Source organism: Cetorhinus maximus, chromosome 17 (assembly GCF_964194155.1).
Source record: "Cetorhinus maximus chromosome 17, sCetMax3.hap1.1, whole genome shotgun sequence".
NCBI classification, from domain to species: domain Eukaryota; kingdom Metazoa; phylum Chordata; class Chondrichthyes; order Lamniformes; family Cetorhinidae; genus Cetorhinus; species Cetorhinus maximus.
This window is the reverse complement of record NC_135895.1, coordinates 21225456-21251485: the sequence shown is the minus strand read 5'-3', so window position 1 is coordinate 21251485 and position 26030 is coordinate 21225456. Positions and strand designations below refer to the sequence as shown.

Sequence of the window (26030 nt, the reverse complement as noted above, 5' to 3'; positions counted from 1 at the left end):
AACTATCCAGTAATATAAAAAAAGATTGCAAGAGTTCTTTTTTAGATATATAAAGGGTAAGAGAGAGGCAAAAGTGGACATTGGGCTGCTGGAAAATGACGCTGGAGAGGTAGTAGTGGGGAACAAAGAAATGACGGAGGAACTGAATAGGTACTTGGCGTCAGTCTTCACGGTGGAAGACACGAGTAACGTCCCCAAAGTTCAAGAGAGTCGGGGGGCAGAGGTGAGTATGGTGGCCATTATCAAGGAGAAGGTGCTAGGAAAACTAAAACGTCTGAAGGCGGATAAATCACCTGGACCGAAAGGAGAAGGTGCTAGGAAAACTAAAAGGTCTGAAGGTGGATAAATCACCTGGACCAGATGGATTACACCCCAGAGTTCTGAAGTAGATAGCTGAAGAGATAGTGGAGGCATTAGTGGTGATCTTTCAGGAATCACTGGAGTCAGGGATGGTCCCAGAGGATTGGAAAATCGCTAATGTAACCCCCCTGTTTAAGAAGGGAGTAAGGCAAAAGACGGGAAATTACAGGCCGATTAGCCTGACCTCAGTCGTTGGTAAGATTCTAGAGTCCATTATTAAGGATGAGATTTCAGAATACTTGGAAGGGCATGGTAAAATACGGCAACGTCAGCACGGTTTCATCAAGGGGAGGTCATGCCTGACAAATCTGTTAGAATTCTTTGAGGAGGTAACGAGTAGGTTAGACAAAGGAGAGCCAATGGATGTTATCTACTTGGACTTCCAGAAGGCCTTTGACAAGGTGCCGCACAGGAGGCTGCTCAGTAAGATAAGAGCCCATGGTGTTAGAGGCAAGGTACTAGCATGGATAGAAGATTGGCTGTCTGGCAGGAGGCAGAGAGTGGGGATAAGGGGGCCTTTCTCAGGATGGCAGCCGGTGACTAGTGGAGCTCCGCAGGGGTCAGTGTTGGGACCACAACTTTTCACTTTATACATTAATGATCTAGATGAAGGAACTGAGGGCATCCTGGCTAACTTTGCAGATGATACAAAGATAGGTGGAGGGACAGGTAGTATTGAGGAGGCGGGGAGGCTGCAGAAGGAGTTGGACAGGTTAGGAGAATGGGCAAAGAAGTGGCAGATGGAATACAACGTGGGGAAGTGTGAGGTCATGCACTTTGGTAGGAAGAATAGAGGCATAGACTATTTTCTAAATGGGGAGAGAATTCAGAAACCTGGAGTGCAAAGGGACTTGGGAGTCCTAGTCCAGGATTCTCTTAAGGTTAACTTGCAGGTTGACGTGGTAGTTAGGAAGGCAAATGCAATGTTGGCATTTATTTCGAGAGGACTAGAATATAAAAGCAGGGATGTGCTGCTGAGGCTTTATAAGGCTCTGGTCAGACCACATTTAGAATATTGTAAGCAATTTTGGGCCCCGTATCTCAGGAAGGATGTGCTGGCCCTGGAGAGGGTCCAGAGGAGGTTCACGAGAATGATCCCAGGAATGAAAGGCTTAACATATGAGGAACGTTTGAGGACTCTGGGTCTATACTCAATGGAGTTTAGAAGGATGAGGGAGGATCTGATTGAAACTTACAGAGTACTGAAAGGTCTGGATAGAGTGGATGTGGGGAAGATGTTTCCATTAGTAGGAGAGACTAGGACCCGAGGGCACAGCCTCAGAGTAAAGGGAAGACCCTTTAGAACAGAGATGAGGAGAAACGTCTTTAGCCAGAGAGTGGTGAATCTATGGAATTCATTGCCACAGAAGGCTGTGGAGGCCAGGTCATTGAGTGTATTTAAGACCGAGATAGAAAGGTTCTTGATTGCTAAGGGGATCAAAGGTTACGGGGAGAAGGCGGGAGAATGGGGTTGAGAAACTTATCAGCCATGATTGAATGGCGGGGCAGACTCGATGGGCCGAATGGCCTAATTTCTGCTCCTATGTCTTATGGTTTTGAGATCATGAGTAAGGAGAGCTGGTCAACACAACTGTGAGCACTAAAGACTGATAAAAAAAACATTCATTGGATGTTATTACTTTCATTTAAAAATGCAAACCATTATAGTTTCATCTATCTCATGTGAATTGAGATCTTAATAGCTGTTATTTGTTCCAAGATACAGAATTGACAAGTCTATTAAAATCTACATTATATTTTGTACACTAGTACATTTTCAATTTAAAATATTACTCAAAACCAAAAATCAAAGCTATAAAAAGTAGAGGTTTACAACCCCTTCACCACTAATGATTGTACAAGATTATAAAATCACATATAGCACAGATTATTCACTGCAAGTCTTGTGAATATAATCTGTAGAGCTATATTTTTAGGTTCAACTGAAAAAAGAGATTTGTCTACATACAATATTGTTAATAATTCTGAAGACAAAAAAGATTAGGCAACCTCTTTTGTATAAGTTCCAAATGGCAAGATCACATTAAATGACTTCTCATAATGAAACTTCTTAATATTTATGTCATTTAAAAACACAATTGATGAATTTAGATAGTAAAATACAAATAAAAGATACTAATAGTCTACTTATGCATGCAAATAGACAGATTGATCCTCCAATCCTGCAGGAACATGGCTGCTTCCTTCATAGCTGTTCCTCGGGACTTTTTCCTTTGTGAAAGGCACTATATAAATGCAAGTTATTCTTGCTAGTTTCCAGTGAAGAATTTGTTGGTCGTGGTTGGCATGAACATCCTTGAAACTGCTGTTTAGATGTATTCTAAAAATAGTTTCCTTCATGGCAAAGAGAGGTCTTGATGCAGGCATACAATTGGTTTGCAATGTTCAAAGCATTACAATGTGTTTCAAAATAAATAGTGCAAACCTAAAACAGTGCTTAATGGAGAAAATTCAGAGTTGGATGTAACCAGCATGCAGTCAGAGCTTCCACTTACTATTTGTAAGTATGAAAAAAGTGATCGTTATTCAGTGCATATTCAACTTGTACACTCTACTTTTTCAAAGTCATAAATATAAGTTCGAAAATTCAATGGTCACCTGTATTTGCATAAACAGTTCTTTGAAGTGATACAGTACATTGTTGGCTTATGCAATTAAGTTGCACCATCGTGAACAAAACACCAACTATAAACGCTCTTGTTAAAAAAGCTTTTAAAAAAATTCACTCCAAGCAAAGCAAATCTCTACCGTTGTTTTCCATTTTCCCGAACGTCTGCCAGTTGCTTCTTGCAGGCAACCAAAACCTTGTAGCATCCCCTTCCAATCTTATACATCCACATTATATTCATAACATCTAAGCAAATGCTGGCAGCGATCCAAGCAAATTGTGCTCGTAGTCCAAGCTTGTGAAAGGCCTCTGTTCCAAATGTGGAAATCATTTTGCTATAATATGGAGGCATGACGGCAATTCTCACCAGGAAGAATACCATCATCATCAGAAACCCATTAATAATATTTGGCATGGAAGTTTTTGGATAACCTAATGCTTCAAAAAACCACCTGAAAAGCAAAGGGCAAAGGGCAATGATGAGAAACACTTCCAATGCAATACCGCAATGAAAATACCATTAAAGTATTTGCATCCTCATCTGTGGCAATTTAAACATAAATTGACAAGCAGATTATCAGACAACTCTTGATGACCAAGAGGGCTTCAACAAAATACATGGTGCCCCTGCCTCATTTTCAAGCTCAACCTTTCCCTCCCCAGCCATGTCAGAAGCTAGAACTTCTTTCTGAAAGCACAATCTTTATGTAAAGATGAGAAAATACAGTACTAAAAGATAGACACCTCACAAAGTTGACTTGGTTGCCTGCTGGAAACGCAAAATATATTACCCTGAAGTATCAGCCAGAAATCTATCTTTTCCAATTCTGCTTTCAAACTTCTACATGCTAGAGGTAGAATTTTGGATAACAGTCTGGGACAGAGTTCCAAAGACCAAGACAATTGTTGTGGAAAGCATAATTGCCGGTAATAGATGCAGCTGTTTTTTTTCTAAAGAAAATCAGCAGAACTCTGATGTCAAACTAGAACAGCTGGTATAAACAAGGATTCACAAATTCCTGCACAATTTCATCACAATCTCAAATATTATCGAGGGTGCAATTGAATGAGCTATTGACAGTGATCAGTACCATACTTTGAGGATTCACCCCCCCACCCCAACAGGCTTTACAGTCTTCTACATCACCATGGATTGAATTAAAAAACCACAGGGCTGACTGCTTACAAATGAAAATGATTGGTTTCTTTAGATTAGAGCTCAGCAAGCAACATCACAGCTGATCTTTCTTGATCATTTTTATTGATATTAAAAAATGCACAATTTGACATCCAATCACGTCTAGAATTGCTTGCAGTGATTTGGTTGCTGCTCATTTTTCAGATGGAACATTAAAAATGCTACAGAAAATGACCTCGATATTTAACATCAATCAATTTTGATAACATCCATTAGGGAATTGAAGAGGAGACAAACAAGCGATCGTTATAATCTAATGTTTTGCATCAAAAGATAATTATTGATGAGGAAGGTCACTTCCTCCTTCTATAAAGATCCTACAGTTGCCCCACATTGTAGCATCCATTTGCTTTTATCATCATCTGCGGGAGTCATATCTACAGCAACATCTAAATATCAGCCACACCCTTGTCTGCGAGTGTCAGTTATGGCTCAGTTGATGGAACATCACAAAGGTGTTCAAATCCCACTCCAGAACTCGAGTGCAAAAATCAAGGCCAATACTCCAGTGCAGTACTGAGGGAATGCTGTACTGTCGGAGGTGTCATTTTTTGGATGAGACATTAAACAGAGGTCCTGTCTGCCCCCTCAGGTGGATGTAAAAAAAAAAAATCCCATGCACTATTTTTAAGAAGAGCAGGGGAGTGGGCATCCCCTCTGTCTTTACTGATATTTAACCCTCAATCAACATCACAAAAACCGAACATTTGGCCGTCATCACATTGCTGTTGGTGAGAGCTTGCTGTGTGCCAACTAACTGCTATGTTTCTTACATTACAAAAATGACTACACTTCAAAAGTACTTCATTGGCTGTAATTCACTTTGGGATGTACTGCCGTAGTGAAAAGCACTAAATAAATGCAAGTCTTTCTTTCCTCCTTTACTTGAGGCTAGTATGAGTTCAAGGAGTATTCAGGGACATTACTCTTTGTGCTGGTAATGTAATTGAGAGGATCACACATTGACTAATTTACTACTAAGCCAAAATGGAACTCAGAGCTGGCTCAAGTGATTCAGATGTACAAACAACTTCCTATTCACTATGGAATCCTCAAGTCTTACATAATCGATGAGGTAGATACTGATTTGCCGTTATCTGACTCTCACTTTTTCTTATCACTATGTATAGCATCCCATTTGGATGAAAAACAGCAAACCCTTGATATAAGTAACTGAAATAGATTAATAAGTACTGCGGAACTTTTTCCTTGGACAAAAATACAATAATTGATTTTATGAAAAAGTTATTTTCCTATCACTTTCCTATTCATCACTTTCCTCCTTTCACCATTCTCTGCTGTGATCCTTGTGGTGATGGTGCTCCCACAATAGTGTTAGGCAGGGAATTCCAAGATAATTGACCCAGCGATAATGAATTAATACTATGTTCAAGTGGAGATATTGTTCTCAATATATTTACTGTTCTTCCCCTTCTCAATGGTAGAGGTCACAAAACAGGGTGAATTGTTGCAATGCATCCTATAGACAGTGCACACTGCAGCTACAGGATTCTAGTGATATAAGCAATGGATATTGAGTACAGTAGCAAGGACATGAAGGAAGCGGACTGTTTTCTCCTAGATAGTAACAAGCTTCCAGAATGTTGTTGCAGCTAAACCATTCAGGCAAGTGGTGAGTACTTCATCACATTACTGACTTTAGCCTCACAGATGGGGAACAGGCTTTGAAGGGTCAGGAGGTGAGTCTCATCGCAAATTAACTAGGCACTGCCCTGACCTTGTACCCATGGCACCGATATGGCTAGTCCAATTATGCTTTTGGTCAATCGAGACCTGGGGATGTTAACTGTGGGTGATTCAGCAACAATGATATAATTGAAAGTCAAGTGGAAATAGTCACGCCTTGACACCTGTGTGGTGCAAATATTGTCAAATCAACTTGTCAGCCCAAGACTAGATGTCATCCAGATCCCAGCATAAGATGCTTCATTATGAGAATGTTGTGTATGGAGGTGAACACTGTGGAACCATCAGTGAACAGCCTCAATCCTAACCAATGTTCCCTGCAAGCTGCATGCGAGGTGACGCAGCAACCTGGAAGATAACATGGACAACTTGTCAGCGGCTTGCGTGTTAAGATGCACAAAGAAAAATTTAAAGGTAACCGTGCTTTCAAAAGGAACCAGCCATGAACTACAAAAAAATACATCTTAAGAGGGGACATTGCCCATGAACTCATAACAGATGGAGGTAATTGATGAAACAGCTGAATATAAACCAAAGAACCATAGAACCATAGAAAAGTTACAGCACAGGAGGCCACTCTTGTCCATGCCAGCCCGAGGACACCCAGGTGCCCTTTCTAATCCCACCTTCCTGCACCCGGCCCATAGCCCTGCAGCTTACAGCACTTAAGGTGCAGATCCAGGTACTTTTTAAAAGAGTTTAAAGTTTCTGCCTCTACCACCAACTTGGGCAGTGAATTCCAGACACCCACTACCCTCTGCGTAAAAAAGTTCTTCCTCATGTCCCCCCTACACCTTCTGCCACTTATCTTGAATCTATGTTCCCTGGTTCTAGAATTCTCCATCAAGGGAAACAATTTTATCCTGTCCACTCTATCTATTCCCCTCATAATTTTGTACACCTCAATCAAGTCACCTCTCAGCCTTCTTTGTTTTAAGGAAAATAACCCCAATCTATCCAATCTCTCCTTGTAGCTACACTTTTCTAACCCTGGCAACATTTTTGTAAACCTCCTCTGCACTCTCCCCAACAGCACCAGCAAACCTCCCCATGAGGACATTAGTCCCAGCCCTGTTAAGATGTAACCCGTCCTTCTTGTACAAGTCCCACCTGCTCCAGAACCAGTCACAATGCCTCAGAAATCTAAAGCCTTCCCTCCTACACCATTTCTCCAGCCACATGTTGAACTGCTCAATCTTCCTATTCTTATGTTCACTGTCACGTGGCACTGGGTGTAATCCTGAGATTACTGCTCTTGGGGTCCTATAGTTAGCTCAAAGACACTATCTTGGGGAACTTGTTCTGTAATGTTCACAACCTCAACATTCATTCGCTATTTACTACAGGTAGAAACAGTTTGTGTCATTTATAAGTGTTAAATTTCTAATGGTGTGATCACTGCCCACTATTCTCTGCCAGTTTTTCCTCTGTTCAAACAGCAAAAGGAGAAGAACCCAAGCTAGAAAGCTAGAGTTAGCTTAGTTATCATTTGGAACAATGGCAAAGCCAACGCACAAGCATTTGATAGGTGTTCTCCAGCCGAACATGGTGCACTTAAGGGGCATCACGGTCAGATTGCACCCTGGCTGGGTGCTTGCATGATCAATCAACTACTGTATACAAGATGTAAGATCTTTACAACAACTGGCAGAAAGCAGAAATAGAGGAGATAGAGAAATAGAGGATGCAGGAGAAAAACAAAGAAAAAAAAAAATTACACGGGACTACATGCATAACCTGAACAATGCATCATGTCCTGGCGAGTCAAAATATGAAGTGTTAGCATAAATTATGATATTTGGCACTAAGTTTTAGTTTTCACTTTTTCCCCCCCAAAGACAAACTGGATAGCTTTGAAACAACGAATTTGACGGGGTAGGGTACCTCACAGCCTGCCCCATTAGTTAAGATTTTTTGCTCTCAGCCTTTAGCTCAATTTATTTGATCAAGTTGCTAGAAGTGTGAGCTGATAATGGTATGGCAAGAACAATGGGGCATCTGGAATTTGGTGCATGACAGAACCAACAGCGTAATTTCTTCACCAATGAGATGTAAGGATCAAGAATGAAAGAAGGAAACAAGCAGAGGAAATAGGGTGAATTAGTCAAATTCGGTACAGAAAGACAAAGAGAAGGAATGAGAGATTAGATTAAGAGGAAAGAAAGAAAAAAACAAGCGAAAAGCAAGAATAAGATTTTTTTAAAATCTAACAATATATTGTCAACAGGAATGAGACTCCAATTTAAATTGTTCCCTTTTTGGCTCTGGGATTTGATTTGTGTTGCAAAATGATTAATCACTTCATTAAAAAGAATCTTGCACTGTCAAGTAGCTGCCTTAACCTTTTAGAGCAAGTTTAGTTGGCAATTAATGTGAAAAATGCAACAATAATTTGAATCCTACAAGGACATGCCCACCAGGGCTAATGGCGAAGCAGCAAAAATCATCCAGCAAGTCGTGGGGATTCTCCATTCATGGGTTATCACTTCCTTGTTATGAGTCTCTGGATGATTTACACCCTAATAATGTGTCCACATTAAACTCAGCATTATTTTGGCAGCACAATATAGGCCTTTTTGTTGTAAAAAAAAAATGACTGCATCAGATTTCAAAACCAAGTGAAGAAGAACTAAATAAGTTATTTCTTCGAAATATTACAGATTACAGCTGTCTGTTTGTTCATAAATACTAATATACCTACCGCTGATTAACAAAAGGAGTTGAAAATTCTGCAACCAGACGGAAGTTAGCAAAATATGGCAGCAATCCTTGTCCCTAAAAGAGCAAGTTAAAAATTCAAAGTTTACCTATAATCAATATCAAATAAATCTCTGTGCAAAAATGAAGTAATATGATAGCCCAATGCATCATGTGTGTTCAAATACTATAAAATTGATGAAGAAAAACAAATGAAATACTTTGGTCATTTATTTGCCACCAATAATTGACAGTAATAACCATGCTTTACGGGCATAAACAGGGTAAAATGCAGATGGTATATTGTGCTATATGCGCCCATCTCTGTAAGTCTAAAGGCTCATTCTTAAGATAAACAGCATTATTAATACATATTTAAACATTGAGCTTGAATATTTGTATCAAATACCAACCAGAACATAGCTGAAAAATAGCTGCACATTTAAATTCATTGCACAAACACACTTAGCTCCCAGGTTATTCCACATGCATGTTCTATCCAGCCATATTGAAACAGCACGTTGACCAATGTCCTTAAGAAGACCTGTTTATTTTCAGGATAAAGAACACCAGAATTTACTGTGAAGATTGGGACTCCATTGCTTTTCTTTCATTTTTGTCCATAAATCTTTTAAGAAATGTTGAACTATAGAGAAAATGGGAAGAGGACACATTTATTTTCATGCTATAGGTAGATAGGAGTTCATACGGTTAGAGGGTAACGAATGTTCATCAATTCCAGTTCTTGGTAAAGTACAAGCTTACACAGAGTTGAAATGCAAGATTACAAGTCTTTCTAAATACTTAATCCAGTGGGATCCTTCCCATAAAATGAAAAAAAGGCAGATTCAACTGAACAACAATTTCTAAAGTAAAACAATGATTTGGCAGTCCAATGTATTATTATACGGCAGGTATAAAAATCTGTTTGAGGCCCAAAGTATAAAAAGCCACTAATTTACAAATTACTCAATGCATAAAGTGCAGAATCTGTATTACTTTGTCATTTTAGATCTTCACAAGAATTCACTGCAGTGAAAATAAAAATAATTCACACTCATGTAGATTCCCACTCTTGTGTGCTACATTTAGGATTCTACCACCATCATAAGGAAACAGTTTTGCTCTCCACCTTCAAACCCCTACTCCACCTCCAGGCCTTGCCCTGGTCAAGCAACAGGTGACACCAGGCATTTACCAATGCCGGTCTGACTAGTTGTAAAATGATAAGCACTAGCATTAACAGAACCTCAAACAAAAGCTTCCAAAATTCATAGGTTCACTATGACAACGATTTGCACTGAATCGAAAATTAAAAAGACATGGGACTGATTTATCTATTATTCTTTTAGGCAAACAGCTGTTATCATTATTCGTACTATCTGCAAGTTCCACGGGCACAGGTCTGCAGAGATTAGTGGTGTGCCTTCAGATTTTATTTGAAGTAGTAAAATCTCTGTGCTCCCAACCCAACAAATTCCCTGCCCATCTCTGGGCTGCTAGGGTGTCTGGGACTGAGAGCCAATTTCGTCTAGTAAATGTGGAATGCAGAGCTCGTTAGCTGGGGTGGGGAATTCAGGTATTATAAATGATTTCACTTCACTAATTAATTAATTAATTGTTCTGGGGTTAGATAGCCAATGAAAGGAACTGAACCCTATGATGTCCATACAATACCTGTATTTTCAAATTTAAAATATTTATAATCTTTCCAGGGTAAATTATTTTTAAAATTAGGGCAAACAGGGATGGTGAAAGAGGGGAGGGGAGGTAAAGGGAAACAGAAAAAAGGTTTACCCCAAACACTGCTAGGAAATAAACCTTCCCCCTCAGCAATTTCAAAATTCACCACCACAACAAACATTATTCCTTTGTATTTTGTGTTTGGTCCCTGCCAGGAAAGTGACAGGATGTTGGCTACACCTGCAACTTAAGTTACAACAAGTCTGTGCCCCACTGCACTTCAAGCTTAATTTTGTCTTTGTGTGCTTCAGGTCTGTAATCAAGACTCTTTTATTTTGAGAACTTGTTACACTGACACGTACAAAACACTTACAAATGACAACCTCAGCAACTACTTTCTGCTAATTGAGCTATAAGAACAACAAATAGGAGTTCTGCAACTTGGCAGGCATAGCATGCAACTTCTTGGTCCTGTTCAAAATGTGAAACTCTGTTTCATCTTTAACCTTTATTTCAAAAATAGGCTGCATATTATGCAAAATTCACTGAATTAGCTGCAGCAAGTACTAATGTACCGCAATGGCTTCGGTGTCCCTTGTTTGGGATGCAAAAATTGGAAATTCAGCTGCTCTCCATTACTAACCAGTGACCTCTGCTGGAAAGCATTGATCCAATGTTCAAATTAACAGAAGGGAAGAGGAGGACCTCAAGACAATTGACACATCGTGCTCTTGATCACCGGAAAGGAAGGGGATCATACCCTTATCTCTAGAGATTTTGAAATCAGTTGTTTGGCCTAGGAGGCATGATCAAGCAGGAATTTCTGATTGAACCATTGCATAGTAACAGAGGTCACAATGGGCCCATCATGTCTATTATGGCTTTTTGCCAAAAGAAGTCCCATTGACCTGCTTGAACATATATGAACACATGAATTAGGAGTAGGCCATTCGGCCCCTTGATCCTGCTCCACCATTCAATTAAGATCATGGCCTCATGACTGCTATCCTGCCTACTCCGATACCCTTAGATTCTTGGCTAACAAGGGAATCAATCTACCTCTGCCTTAAAAATATTCAATGACCTTGCTTCCACTACCCTCCGGGGAAGAGAGTTCCATAGGATCACGATCATCAGAGAGGAAATTTCTCCTAATTTCCATCTTAAATGGGAGATCTCTTATTTTAAAACCATGTCCCCTAGTTCTGGTCTCTCCCACAAGGGGCAACATCCTTTCAACATCCCCGCTGTCAAGCCCCCTCAGGATCTTATATGTTCCATTATATTCTTTCATTCTTCTAAACTCCAATGGATACAGGTCCAACCTATCCTCATAAGATAATCCCCTCATCCCAGGAATCAGCTGAGTGACCCTTCTCTGAACTGCTTTTAATGCAATTATATCCTTTCTTAAATGCTCTCTTCTTTGCCCTGAATCTTCCTGTGCTTTGAATATTTATCTGCATTTTTGACATAGTAATTTGTACAAAATCTAGGTTAAAGAAATAATTTATTTTTTCACATTTGTACTCTGCCTCTACTTATGAGACCAAATACGCTGTTTCCTTTATGGCTTTCTCTTGTTGCACTAACATATGCAGGGAGTTATTAGAACTCCCAGGTTTTACTGTTCATCCACACCTTTGAGCACTTTCCCATTTCTTGTTTTACCTCCCAAGATGCAGAAACATTTCTCCGCACTTCATCCACCTGCTACTTGCTGCCCATTCCTTCCTGAGCTCTTCCACAATTTTCCCTGCTGTTGCCAAACCCCAATCTTTTGTGTAATCAGCAGATTGTGCTCTCCATGTTCAAAAAAATAGTGGGTTCAGCACTGACCTCCATGGTAAACCACTTCCAACTCTTATTCAATCTGAACAACACTTTTTACCCTACTTTTTCTGCCTCTTGCCAGTGAAACAATCTTTTATGGAGCATTATTCCTAACTAAGCTGTATTGTTTTAGGCATCATTTGGCTAAGCAACCTCCCACTTTTCTACAAAAACAATTATTCACTAAAGGTGTTATGGTTAACTTCATTGGTGATTTAAAATCAGCTGGAATTACTGCCATCCTGAAAATTCCCTTACGGGAAAGTATTAAATTCACTTGGATGCAACAACTACTACAACACACCAACAAATTCTAGGCCTGCCACTACAATTGTCTCCAGCAGACCCAAGTGTAATGTAACTGCCAAGACGTGCCAGAAAATAATACATTTGCTCTAGCAGTCCGATGAGTTCAGGGTAATATTGTCATTGTGGGCCTGTATAGGACCCAAGACAATTTAGCAAACCCACTGAAACAGCAACACAAAGTTGGACAGACAGGAAAGAGAAAAAACTTATCCTCTGACTTACTGTGATCAATTCCATAAGCGAACCGCTAATAAATCATAATAAAAACTGTTGGACTGGGTCCCAAAACGCCTTTTGAACAAACATTTTCCTCATCCTGTTCACTGACACTGAAGATTACTTTCCAGATGGGGAAATAATCTAAATCCAAGATCTCCTTGGCCAGTCCAACAAGAATCATGTAAATTTGTTTCCATTTGCAGTTGCTATCTTTGGGAAACAGTACAAAATATGTACTGCGGCAGTACCTATCTGGACTCAATTTCTGGAGCAAAAAGATCAAAATTAGACTCCAAGGATGACAAATATTTCTACTTGTACATTATTTTATATTTGATTCTCCTTGTTTCCCAGTTAGTGAATAATCAGATTAACCTCATGTTTTCTACATCCATCTTTGCCAACTGACTAAAAGGACTTTGATAGTGATTACTGGTCCTATTAAATATATTCAATTACTTGAAGTTTGATGTACTGTTTTTCCCCCAAAAAACACACACAGAGGACTCAGAACACGAGTAATGCCATGGTCAGCTCTTTTAACTAGATAAGGCATATATCAAGTTAGACATTTGAAAATTCTCAGCCCAATACATTCTATTTTAGCAATGATTCAGATATTGTTCAACTCTCTCTGAAAGGCAGCAACTTCCCTCAACACAGTAACTAATCAACAAAATGATAACTGTTGTTGATGGCATCTGTCAATTTATTCACAGATAGTGCTAAATACAGCTGTCTATATATCTTGATGCAATGTTTACACTTTTTAAGAAAAACATAGCATTTCATTGGATAAAGATTCTGGTTTTCCAATTTCCAAATTCCTCAGATAAATGTGCCAGAAGGAAAAAGGAGATCAAGAGTTTTACTGAGGAAGGGTTAAGGTCACAAAGCATCTTAAAACCTACGTGGGCTCTAGGTACATTTTCATGAAAGCATCAATGGAGATAGTTATATGCACTGGCACTTACTTTACTACGATACTTAGTAAAGATTTTTAAATTCTTTCATGGGATGTGAGCGTTGCCCATCCTTAATTGCTCTTGAGAAGATGTGGTTAGCCACCTTCCTGAGCCGCTTGCATTCCAGTCTGGTACAATCGAGCGGCATTTCAGAGGGCAATTAAGAGTCAACCTCATTGCTGAGAGTCTGGAGTCACATGTAGGCCAGGCCAGGTAAGAATGGCAGATTTCCCTCCCTAAAGGACATCAGTGAACCAGGTGGGTTTTTACGACAATCGATGATCATATCACGGTCACCATTACTGAGACTAGTTTTGAATTCCAGATTTCTTTAAAAAATTAATTAGATTCAACTAATAAAAACAAATTCAAATTTCACCAGCTGCCATGGTGGGATTTGAACTTGTGTTCCCACAGCATTAGCCTGGGCCTCTGGATTACTAGTCCAGGTGACATTCCACTACAACACCATCAACCACACAATGAAATGTACTCCACTTTCACTCATTCTAATTTTGTAGAGGTGTGAACTGGGACTGGATTTTTAATGATTTATGAGCTCCAGAAAATAGCCTTTGAAAGGGATGCACACCCAGTGGCTCAAAATTAATTTGACACTGAGCTATCAGCAGTACTGCCCAGTAATGAGTTCAAAGATAAAGGTGGATCCTAATCCCACTGTGCAGAAAAATTAGGCTTTTCTTTTCAGCCTCTAAAAAGTCAAACTGTCAAGGAGAAGCTACAGGAAGAGGAAGATTAGTTTGTTAACCAATTGCTTGATCTGCTTTGGGAGGTTTCTCCCACCCAATATTGATTATTGGCACCTGATATTTTGGTCCCAATGACTGAATTCGAGGTGTAACATCCGTAACTTCTGCTGCTCACCCTCAAGGGAAGGCACAGGCGATAAATCGCACGGCCACTACTGTTGGGAAAGGGTTTTTAGTAATTTAGGAAAAGCTAAAGTCTAGCATGCCGCAAAATTCAAATACTGGAACTATCAAGATAAACATAAAGCTAGACCCAGAATACACACAGTGTGCTACTGGTTCAAATAAAAGGTATTTGTATAATTGGAGCACATGGATTCCAATGGTGGGGAAAAGATTTGAAAATATCTTTCCGCAGGTATACACAAGTTCAGAAGATGGATGGTCGAGTCTAGAATTCTTAAAAAGATCAGCACACCAGTTATATTGTCAATAGCTTTGCAAACTTATATAGGAACTGTAGAGTTTTAGAAATGAGTAGTTATCACTTTTCCGATTCTATAACTCACTGGCTTTCAATTATACTAAAACAGCTACAAAACATTCAATAATCATGATTGCAGCAAAAATATTGTTCTGCTTAGTATGCTATTTTTCTACTACCTGACTGTGCTTTTCCTTCAAAGGATTTCAGAAAAACTCACATTTAAAGGTTCAGAGGCATTTATTCTTCTGCAATAAAAACAGTTGAAGATTATGGCTTTATCCTTTTGATGTAACAGTTTTTTGTAGGAAGTAAGGCAAAAAGGATAGGCCATTCAGCCCAGTGATATTGCTTCATCACATGGCAGCTCACCTTTTCAATTTCTTGTTCCCGCAATACCAATACTTTCCAATAAGTCCCTCCCTTTTAAAAACTACAATTCATTTGCTGCTATTTATGGCTTTCTCATGACCTTTTGTGTGAAGCACTATTGTTTTGATTTCTACTCTAAAGTTTACAGTGCAGTCACAGGACATTAAAAGTTTTAAAGTTTATAAAGACAAATATAAATGATTTGGATACCAATAAGCTACTTTGAGAAATTTATTTCATTTGGGCTAAATTATGCAAAAGCTGAAATTCATGAACAGCTTCAAATAAATGGCAAAGGAGGTTGGCATAAATTGTGCAGTTACTCAGAGTGACAAGTCTAGCTTTCGGATCACTCTAAAAGGAAACAAAGAGAGCGTGCAGGACGAGAGAGGGAGACAGAGACAAAATCCAAGAGACAGAGACAGATCCAACAGAGGGCGCTGGTGAGAAGTGACTGAAGCAATCTGGGAGAAGTCATCGCAGCCATCGCGACTCAGGAGGGAATCAAGGAGAAGGACTCTTGCACTCAACAGGAGGAAGGGCATCCAACAGAGAGCGCTGGTGAGAAGTGACTGAAGCATTCTGGGAGAAGTCATCGCAGCCACCGCGACTCAGGAGGGAATCAAGGAGAAGGACTCTTGCACTCAACAGGAGGAAGGGCATCCAACAGAGAGCGCTGGTGAGAAGTGACTGAAGCATTCTGGGAGAAGTCATCGCAGCCACCGCGACTCAGGAGGGAATCGAGGAGGACCCACTGTCAAAGAACGGAATAGCCCCAAACATTACATTGCTGTAGTGTTTCCATCCCTCCATCCTCCTCAAACCTAAAAAAGAGAGAGAGGAAGAAGCAGTGTCTTCAGGAGTGCACCAGACCTGCCTTCTGAAAGTGGATTTTAAAGAAAAAGCAGCTGATTGGTGAGTAAATGCTGGGAGCAGACTCGGAGGGAGGAGCACCGGAGCGGTGAGTATAAGTCTAGCTTACCTCAGGGATTCACAGCCTTGTCTCCAGGGAGCAGACTTGGAGGGAGGAGCACCAGAGCGGTGAGTATAAATCTAGCTTACCTTGGGGATTCACGGCCTTGTCTCCAGGGAGCAGATTCGGAGTGAGGAGCACCTGAGTAGTGAGTATAAATCTAGCTTACCTCGGGGATTCGCGGCCTTGTCTCTAGGGAGCAGACTCGGAGGGAGGAGCACCGGAGCGGTGACCTCAGGGCACAGAGTAACTGAAGCCAAAACTGAAAAAGTGACATCACAGGAAAGCTGTGACCTGATTGGTTGGTAGGAAATCTGCACCAAATTTGAAAAAACACTGCAAAGCTAATTAATTAATTATCTAAGTAGAGATGGCTGGGCAGGTGATGTGCTGTAGCTGTATGATGTAGGAGCTGGCAGATCCCATTGTGAGCCGCAGTGACCACATCCTGTTGCTGGAGGAACTCCGGCTCAGAATTGATGAGCTGGAGTCCGAGCTCCGGAAGCTGCAGCACATCCGGGAGGGAGGGAGTTACCTGGACGCTTTGTATCAGGAGGCGGTCAGAGCCGGTAGATTAACTACCTCAAGTCTGGTCAGTGGTCAGGGTCAGCAGGGTGTGACTGCAAGTGAGGCAGGTAGAGGGATCATCTGTTCAGGAACAGAGGAGCCTCAAGCTCTTGACCTTGTCCAACAGGTATGAGGTACTTGCTGCCTGTGTGGATGAGGAAGAGGGCTGTAGGGAGGATGAGCCAGCTGACCACGGCACCGTGGCACAGGAGGCCATTCAAGAGGGGGGAGCAAAAAGACAAGTGGTAGTTGTAGGGGATTCTATATTTAGGGGAATTGATAGCTTCCTTTGTAAGCAGGATCGAGAGTCCCGCATGGTATGTTGCCTGCCCGGTGCCAGGGTGAGGGACATCTCTGACCGGCTTGAAAGGATATTGGAGAGGGAGGGGGAGGATCCAGTTGCTGTGGTCCACGTCGGGACAAATAACATAGATAAGACTAGGAAAGAGGACCTGTTTGGGGATTATCAGGAACTAGAGACTAAATTAAAGAACAGGTCCTCAAGGGTTATAATCTCCGGATTACTACCCGAGCCACGTGCAAATTGGCATAGGGGCGCAAGAATAAGGGAAGTAAACACGTGGCTAAAGGAGTGGTGCGGGAAAGAGAGGTTCCATTTCGTGGGGCACTGGCATCAGTATTGGAACAGGAGGGATGAAGATGGATGGTCGAGTCTAGAATTCTTAAAAAGATCAGCACACCAGTTATATTGTCAATAGCTTTGCAAACTTATATAGGAACTGTAGAGTTTTAGAAATAAGTAGTTATCACTTTTCCAATTCTATAACTCATTGGCTTTCAATTATACTAAAACAGCTGCAAGACATTCAATAATCATGATTGCAGCAAAAATATTGGGACAAATAACATAGATAAGACTAGGAAAGAGGACCTGTTTGGGGATTATCAAGAACTAGGAACTAAATTAAAGAACAGGTCCTCAAGGGTTATAATCTCTGGATTACTACCCGAGCCACGTGCAAATTGGCATAGGGACGTGAGAATAAGGGAAGTAAACACGTGGTTAAAGGAGTGGTGTGGGAAAGAGGGGTTCCATTTCGTGGGGCACTGGCATCAGTATTGGAACAGGAGGGATCTGTACCATTGGGACAGTCTCCACCTGAACTGATCTGGGACCAATGTTCTAGCGAAAAGGGTAAATAGGGTGGTCAACAGGACTTTAAACTAGAAAGTGGGGGGGGGGGGGGGGGGGGGGGGTGTGGCAGGAGAGGGAAGGGTAAAACTCCAAGAAGTATGACTAATGGGAAACAAAGCAGCAGGTTAGCGTGTTGGGGTGGGGGGGTGGATTCAACTTCATGGAAAATTATGAAAAAACTGAAAAGAAAGGAGAGCCCAGGAGAGGCTATTAAAGTTCCCAGAACACAAAATAGGACAGAGTGTTTGGAAAGGGCTAGGAATCTAACTTCAAGCACATCAGATAAAGGGACGACAATGAGAAAGGGGACAGGAAATACAGGACTGAAGGTACTGTATCTGAATGCACGCAGTATACGAAATAAGGTAAATGAGCTTGTGGCGCAGATTGAAATTGGCAGGTATAATGTGGTGGGCATTACGGAGACATGGCTGCAAGGGGATCAGGACTGGGAGCTAAATATCCAAGGATATACATCCTATTGAAAAGATATGCAGGTTGGCAGAGGGGGTTGGGTTGCTTTGTTAGTAAGAAATGAAATTAAATCGATAGCAAGAAATGACGTAGGGTGAGATGATGTAGAATCTGTGTGGGTAGAGTTGAGGAACCGCAAAAGGTAAAAAAACCATAATGGGAGTTATGTACAGGCCTCCGAACAGTAGTCAGGATGTGGGGCACAAGATACACCAAGAGATAGAAAAGGCGTGTAAGAAAGGCAAGGTTACAGTGATCATGGGGGATTTCAATATGCAGGTAGACTGGGAAAATCAGGTTGGTAGTGGATCCCAAGAAAAGGAATTTGTGGAATTTCTACGAGATGGCTTTTTGGAGCAGCTTGTGGTGGAGCCCACTAGGGAACAGGCAATTCTAGATTTAGTCATGTGTAATCAGACAGATTTGATAAGAGAGCTTAAGGTGAAGGAACCCTTAGGAGGAAGTGACCATAATATGATAGAATTTACCCAGCAATTTGAGAGGAAAAAGCTGGAATCAGATGTAACGGTATTAGAGTTGAATAAAGGCAACTACAGAGGCATGAGGGAGGAGCTGGCCAGAATTGACTGGGAAATGAGCATAGCAGGAAAGACAGTGAAACAGCAATGGCAGGAGTTTCTGGGAGTAATTTGGGAGACACAGCAAAAATTCATCCCTAGGAAGAAGAAGCATACTAAAGGGATGAGGAGGCAACCATGGCTGACAAGGGAAGTCAGGGACAGCATAAAAGCTAAAGAGAAAGCATACAATGCGGCGAAGAGCAGTGGGAAACCAGGGGATTGGGAAGCCTACAAAGACCAACAGAGGACAACTAAAAAAGAAATAAGGAGGGAGAAGATTAAATATGAGGGTAAACTATCCAGTAATATAAAAGAAGATTGCAAGAGTTTTTTTAGATATATAAAGGGTAAGAGAGAGGCAAAAGTGGACATTGGGCCACTGGAAAATGACGCTGTAGAAGTAGTAGTGGGGAACAAAGAAATGGCTGAGGAACTGAATAGGTACTTGGCGTCAGTCATCACAGTGGAAGACACGAGTAAAATCCCCAATGTTCAAGAGAGTCGGGGGGCAGAGGTGAGTATGGTGGCCATTACCAAGGAGATGGTGCTAGGAAAACTAAAAGGTCTGAAGGTGGATAAATCACCTGGACCAGATGGATTACAGCCTAGAGTTCTGAAGGAGATAGCTGAAGAGATAGTGGAGGCATTAGTGGTGATCTTTCAGGAATCACTGGAGTCAGGGAGGGTCCCAGAGGACTGGAAAATCGCTAATGTAACCCCCCTGTTTAAGAAGGGAGTGAGGCAAAAGACGGGAAATTACAGGCCGATTAGCCTGACCTCGGTCGTTGGTAAGATTTTAGAGTCCACTATTAAGGAAGAGATTTCAGAATACTTGGAAGTGCATGGTAAAATTGGGCAAAGTCAGCATGGTTTCATCAAGTGGAGGTCATGCCTGACAAATCTGTTAGAATTCTTTGAGGAGGTAATGAGTAGGTTAGACAAAGGAGAGCCAATGGATGTTATCTACTTGGACTTCCAGAAGGCCTTTGACAAGTTGCCGCACAGGAGGCTGCTCAGTAAGATAAGAGCACATGGTGTAAGAGGCAAGGTACTAGCATGGATAGAAGATTGGCTGTCTGGCAGGAGGCAGAGAGTGGGGATAAGGGGGTCCTTCTCAGGATGGCGGCCGGTGACTAGTGGAGTTCCACAGGGGTCAGTGTTGGGACCACAACTTTTCACTTTATACATTAATGATCTAGATGAAGGAACTGAGGGCATCCTGGCTAACTTTGCAGGTGATACAAAGATAGGTGGAGGGACGGGTAGTATTGAGGAGGCGGGGAGGCTGTAGAAGGATTTGGACAGGTTAGGAGAATGGGCAAAGAAGTGGCAGATGGAATACAACGTGGGGAAGTGTGAGGTCATGCACTTTGGTAGGAAGAATAGAGGCATAGGCTATTTTCTAAATGGGGAGAGAATTCAGAAATCTCGAGTGCAAAGGGACTTGGGAGTCCTAGTCCAGGATTCTCTTAAGGTTAACTTGCAGGTTGAGTCGGTAGTTAGGAAGGCAAATGCAATGTTGGCATTTATTTCGAGAGGACTAGAATATAAAAGCAGGGATGTGCTGCTGAGGCTTTATAAGGCTCTGGTCAGACCACATTTAGAATATTGTGAACAATTTTGGGCCCCGTATCTCAGGAAGGATGTGCTGGCCCTGGAGAGGGTCCAGAGGAGGTTCACGAGAATGATCCCAGGAATGAAAGGCTTAACATATGAGGAACGTTTGAGGACTCTGGGTCTATACTCGATGGAGTTTAGAAGGATGAGGGGGGATCTGATTGAAACTTACAGAATACTGAAAGGCCTGGATAGAGTGGACATAGGGAAGATGTTTCCATTAGTAGGAAAGACTAGGACCCGAGGGCACAGCCTCAGAGTAAAGGGAAGACCTTTTAGAACAGAGATGAGGAGAAACTTCTTTAGTCAGAGAGTAGTGAATCTATGGAATTCATTGCCACAGCAGGCTGTGGAGGCCAGGTCATTGAATGTATTTAAGACTGAGATAGATAGGTTCTCGATTGGTAAGGGGGTCAAAGGTTACGGGGAGAAGGCGGGAGAATGGGGTTGAGAAACTTATCAGCCATGATTGAATGGCGGAGCAGACTCGATGGGCTGAATGGCCTAATTTCTGCTCCTATGTCTTATGGTCTAAAATATTTAGAGTGAAATCAGTTGGATCTGAGAGCAGGTTATTATGCATCTGACAATTGAATGTGTGAACAAGGTATAAGGAAATTCACATCGCAGAAAAAGATAGAAATAAAAATAATCTTCTTCGCCAGCAGAGATTCATGTGCTACACCAGACTCGCAGGATGTGAGCTTCTCCTCCCCTTCCCATCTCCAGAAATCAAATTACTCGTCTCAGGGAAGATTCATGCATTTCATTGTGGGAGACACCTGTGGCAAGTAACATGTGACCAGATGCTCCTGCACACTTCTCAGCAGCTAATTACAAAACGGTTGTGGCAAATATTAGGATCCACCCTTTCTCTCTCCGAACTAGTAATGGTGCAAAGGAATAAAAAAAAATGTAAGAAAGAGAGATGAGTAAATAAAACAACAAAGCATGCATCATGCAGCCTGCAGTATTGTTAAACATATACTTTAGAATCCTATCATTCTTTACATGTATCAAATGGATATTGATCAATGCCACTTGTTTATAACAAAGATATTTCTGTTGTCATCTGGGGAAAACATCATTATCTTACCAGATAGTTCTACAAAAAGAGAAAAAAGATTAAATGCATACTTACAGCATTACGAATGCATAAACTCATGAAATGTACAATGGCAAAAAAAGGGAAAAAAGCCCATTCAAAACTGAAGTTGAAAGCATTGTATACTAATACCACTACATTCTGGTAAGTCCATATTATTACTAGGCAATACAATTGCTCAGTACATAGCAACAGCATTTAATTGCAGACAAGACAGGTATAGAAGCTCACTGGGTAAATTGATTCTCTCATCATTTTGTAATTTTGCAGTTTCTCATTTTTAGCTTGGACTGGTGAAAGAAGTGAGTGGGATTGAAGTGTATAATTAGGCATTAGAAAAAAAGGACAAAGTTAGACAACTACAGAGCATCTACACATATGACTACAGCTAGCAGCAGAGAAGCAAAAAACTCATGCATTCTAGCACTGAGAGAGGAAAGACAATGTTAGGTGTTGACTAACACACAATTTGCAGGCATTCCAGAAAGAAAGAAACTGTTGTCAGTGGCAGTATGATCAAGTACAAAAAAAGATTTTCACGCAAGTATCTCGTCCTGTTGGATTCACCTTTTTTCAATGTACAGTACCAAATGGAGGGAGGAAAAAAAAGGAGCATCCTTTCAAGAATTCACAAGAAAGCAGGTTACCAATCCTCTGTAGCTGAAGGAAATGTAAAAATGTCAGTATTCCCCATTAGATAATTAAGATAACACAGGTGGTCTCATTTAAAAAAAAACAATATTCTGGAGATTTCATGCAAAGTAACCATTTTATTTGGGTTCATTAGCACTGCTATAACAAATTGACTAAATTATCAAAAAAGATAAATATCATAGGGACTTCAATTTTCCATTTAGAACATCTAGAGACATTCCTTGCAGGCTCAAAAACATATTCAAATAAATTTAAGCCTCCAATTGTTCCTCCTCCATAATGCCCACTTTAAACTACAGACTTTTATTTTAACCAAATTCTAGTTCACTAAGGGTTTTCAGCATTCAAAATGCATTTTACCCCATCGCTAAAAGCAGTAACCACAAGGTCATCAATACTCATATTAGAAGTAGTACAAATAAAAGGAAAAAAATGGCTCACAAAGTTTTCAATGGCCATTTTTGTTCATAAAAATTACTTACTGTGGAAAAAGATGTTTGGAAGAAGACCTTGTATGCCAGCATAAGTGGCGTGGAAAAAAATTAGGACCCTCTGTGTCAGTAAACTGAATTAAGCTGTGAGCATTTTTCTTTATAAATGAAAGAACTTTGGTAACAGTTATACCAAAATATTGGCCAGTGTAAAACATGATTCAAAGTCAGCAATGTCTGTCCATTAATCACTCTTTCTGCCAAAGACCACAGAGTTATATTGCCGCATTTGTGCTGCTGAAAAGCAGAAGTTTTATCAGTTACGGTGCAACCACATCCTGAAGTGACATTATGGTTTAGATTTTTTGGATGGATAATTTAAAACAAGTTGACACCTGCACATAAAAACCACGGTGGGTCGGCAGCGTCAAACATAGAACAATATTCAAAAATCAAAATCAGATAACACGTTATGCCGAATTAAGACAGTGATTAATTGACATAATTTATACTAAACTGGTAGTGGGCTACTACTCAAATTTATTAGTTTGGGGTCAATTTATAGAGAGTCATAGAGGTCTACAGCACAGAAAAAGGCCCTTTGGCCCATCGTGTCTGCGCCAGTCAAACAAGTACCTAACTATTCTGATCCCATTTCCCAATAGAGCAATTTAGAACAGTATTTTGGTTATGCACAAAATGATGTAGCAATATACTCAGATCAAATATCAAACAGGTCAGTATTAAGTTGATTAATAGAATAGCATTTCAATGAATCTATTTTTATATTGACAGACCTCATCAGGCACTTCTCTCCAAAAAAATGGTAGAGTGTATCTACTGCCTGTCCTATTCTGGGATATTCTTGCATGGAGATCACGAATTAAATAATAAATAGGGCAAAAAAGAATCTTAAAAGCAAGGTTCCCACTAGCTCAATGGGTAAATTCACTCAGTGTGGTACTGAGCCAAACAAGTCTGGATTTCACCTGATTGCTAAATTAGCTGGTCTCTACTAGAACACTGACAGGAATACTTCCATTAGCATAAATACATCTGGAAAGGGAGGGAGCAGAAATTCTAAAGCTGTTCAGTAACCCTTGCACGTGGTGCACAGCTGAACATAGGATCCCTACTGCTAAACAACCTGCTAGCAAAAACAGTTTAGGCTCACTTAGACAAGGCAAAATGGATACCATCTCCTGTGGAATGATATTTCAGCGTGGGTCATAAATCTCAGGAGGAGTGACAAGGCAGGAGGAGGTAGGGATGACAAACTGGGAACTGCCTTATTTTAGGCAAAAAATGTTGCTAGAAGCAAAATTGAACCCTTGGATGAAACACAAAAATACATGCAATACTGAAGACACAAATGCAACAACATGCACAGTTACAATAGGTAAAGACAGAGAAGAAGATGGTTAATTTACATCCCACTTACAATTAAACAGTGCATGCAAAAATACCAAAATAGTGAGATAAATCAGTTAACCAAGTGATGCAACTCTGAAATCTTTGGACCAAGGGTGAACAGCCAGAGACAAACCTAAAGCCATAGCAACTTCCCACAACTTCAATATGGCGAGACATTTTAAAATATTGAATTACCGATTCAAAACTCTGGAATAGGTTTCATCTACAAATTAAAGAGGCATTATTTATAATGCACCGAATTTTAAAACCAGAGAAGTTAGCTAGTTTGAGGGAAATGTCTCAGATTTTGCATGGAGTATGTAAGCATGGCAGTAATCTCCTGTAGGTATTCATTAACAGACATCAAGAGTACACTTTTTAAATTTGATCAATTCTTCCACAAAGTATACTCCCAACATTCTTCTACCCCATTTTCCTATCAGGTTTCCCTTCCACTTTGACTGACCTAACCTATCTTTGCCTGAATTCCAACACCATGGGCAGAATTTCACCCATGTCGGGCAGGCTCGGCGGGAGTGGTCGGGAAGCCGACCACCGCCCGCGATGGGGGCCGGAAGGTGATTTCACGCTGGTGGGCCAATTAAGGCCTGCCCACCATGAAACACAGGCAGCAGCGCTCAGCGCTGCCCATGGGGGAGGGGGGGTTGCGAGCCGGGCAAGCACAACCTTCGCGCAAGTGCACGTTTCATAATCTCCGAGGTACAGAGCTTCCTCAGGGAGATGAAGTGTTATGAAAAAAAATAAAGAAAATAAAAAATGTAATAAAACATGTCCCCTCATGTGACTCTGTCACATGAGCAGGGACATGTTATTAATTAAGTTTTAAAATTTTAATTTTATTTTTATTTGCTTTAGGAAACCTCATCCCGCCCATGGATGAGGTTTCCTAAAAAGTGCAAAGGCTGCTTGGCCTTTTCGCCTGCCCACCAAGTATAAGGTTGGATGGGCAGTGAAAAATTCAACTTAATTGATAATTTAATGGCCTTAACAGGCCTTTCAATTGTCAGCGGGCACGCGCTGGAGTCAAACGAAATATCGCACGACTGCATGGTGAGGTCAGGACGTTCGCCCGATGTCAACCCGCGTCATTTTACGCTTGAGCAGGTCGGGTGCGTGCTCGCCCGAGCTAAAAATTTTACCCCATTATTCTCTGCATTTCGACATATTAATCCTTTTCCCTGCTTCTCAGGATCTGTGCTCTTCAGCATTGCTGTAGAATACACAGCATCTGACCTTCTCTTGTACCAAGGTATTATGTGGTTGGTTCAGGTGAGTTTCTGGTCAATTGTGACCCCCAGAATATTTATGGTGGGAGATTAAATGTCAAGTGAAGGTGGTTAGGCTCTCTGTTGGAGATGGTTATTACCTGGCACTTGTGTGGTACAAATGTTACTTGTCACTTAACAGCCCAAGCTTGAAGGATGTCCAGGTTCAGTTTCAGTCATCAATTACTTCATTACCAGACAAAAAAGTGTGAATGGAACTTAATGGTGTGCAATTATCAGCAAGCAGCCCCATTCCTGACCTTATGATGGAAGGGAGGTCATTGATGAAGCTGGGACTAAGGTATTGCTCTGAGGAACTGCTACATTGGTTTTTGGAGCTTAAAGACTTGGCCTTTAAAAACCACAATGATCTTCCTTTGTGCCAGTTATGACTCCAGCCAGTGGAGTTTTCACCAATTCCTACTGACATCAGTTTTATTTCAGCTGCCGGTGCCCCATACACAGTCAAATGCTGCCTTGATGCCAAGGACAGTCACACTCACCCAATTACTGGAATTCAGCTATTTCACCATATTTAGACCAAGGCTGTAATGAGATCTGGAGCCAAATTTTCCAGGTAGAACCCAAGCTGGTGAGTAAGTACCAC

General features: G+C 41.0%; 1 protein-coding gene across 2 annotated transcripts in view; it reads right to left on the bottom strand.

The window, feature by feature from the left end:
- Nucleotides 1-1775: 1775 nt before the first annotated feature.
- The window catches only part of tlcd4a (TLC domain containing 4a), a 50256-nt gene continuing 26001 nt past the window's right edge, over nt 1776-26030 (bottom strand). For both annotated transcript variants that reach the window (XM_078560830.1, XM_078560831.1), the window contains exons 7-8: nt 8596-8669; nt 1776-3441 (exon numbers count right to left, since the gene is read on the bottom strand). In XM_078560830.1, coding sequence (XP_078416956.1) covers nt 3126-3441; nt 8596-8669 — 390 coding nt within the window. In that variant the 3' untranslated portion in view covers nt 1776-3125. The remainder of the gene's footprint in view (nt 3442-8595; nt 8670-26030) is intronic.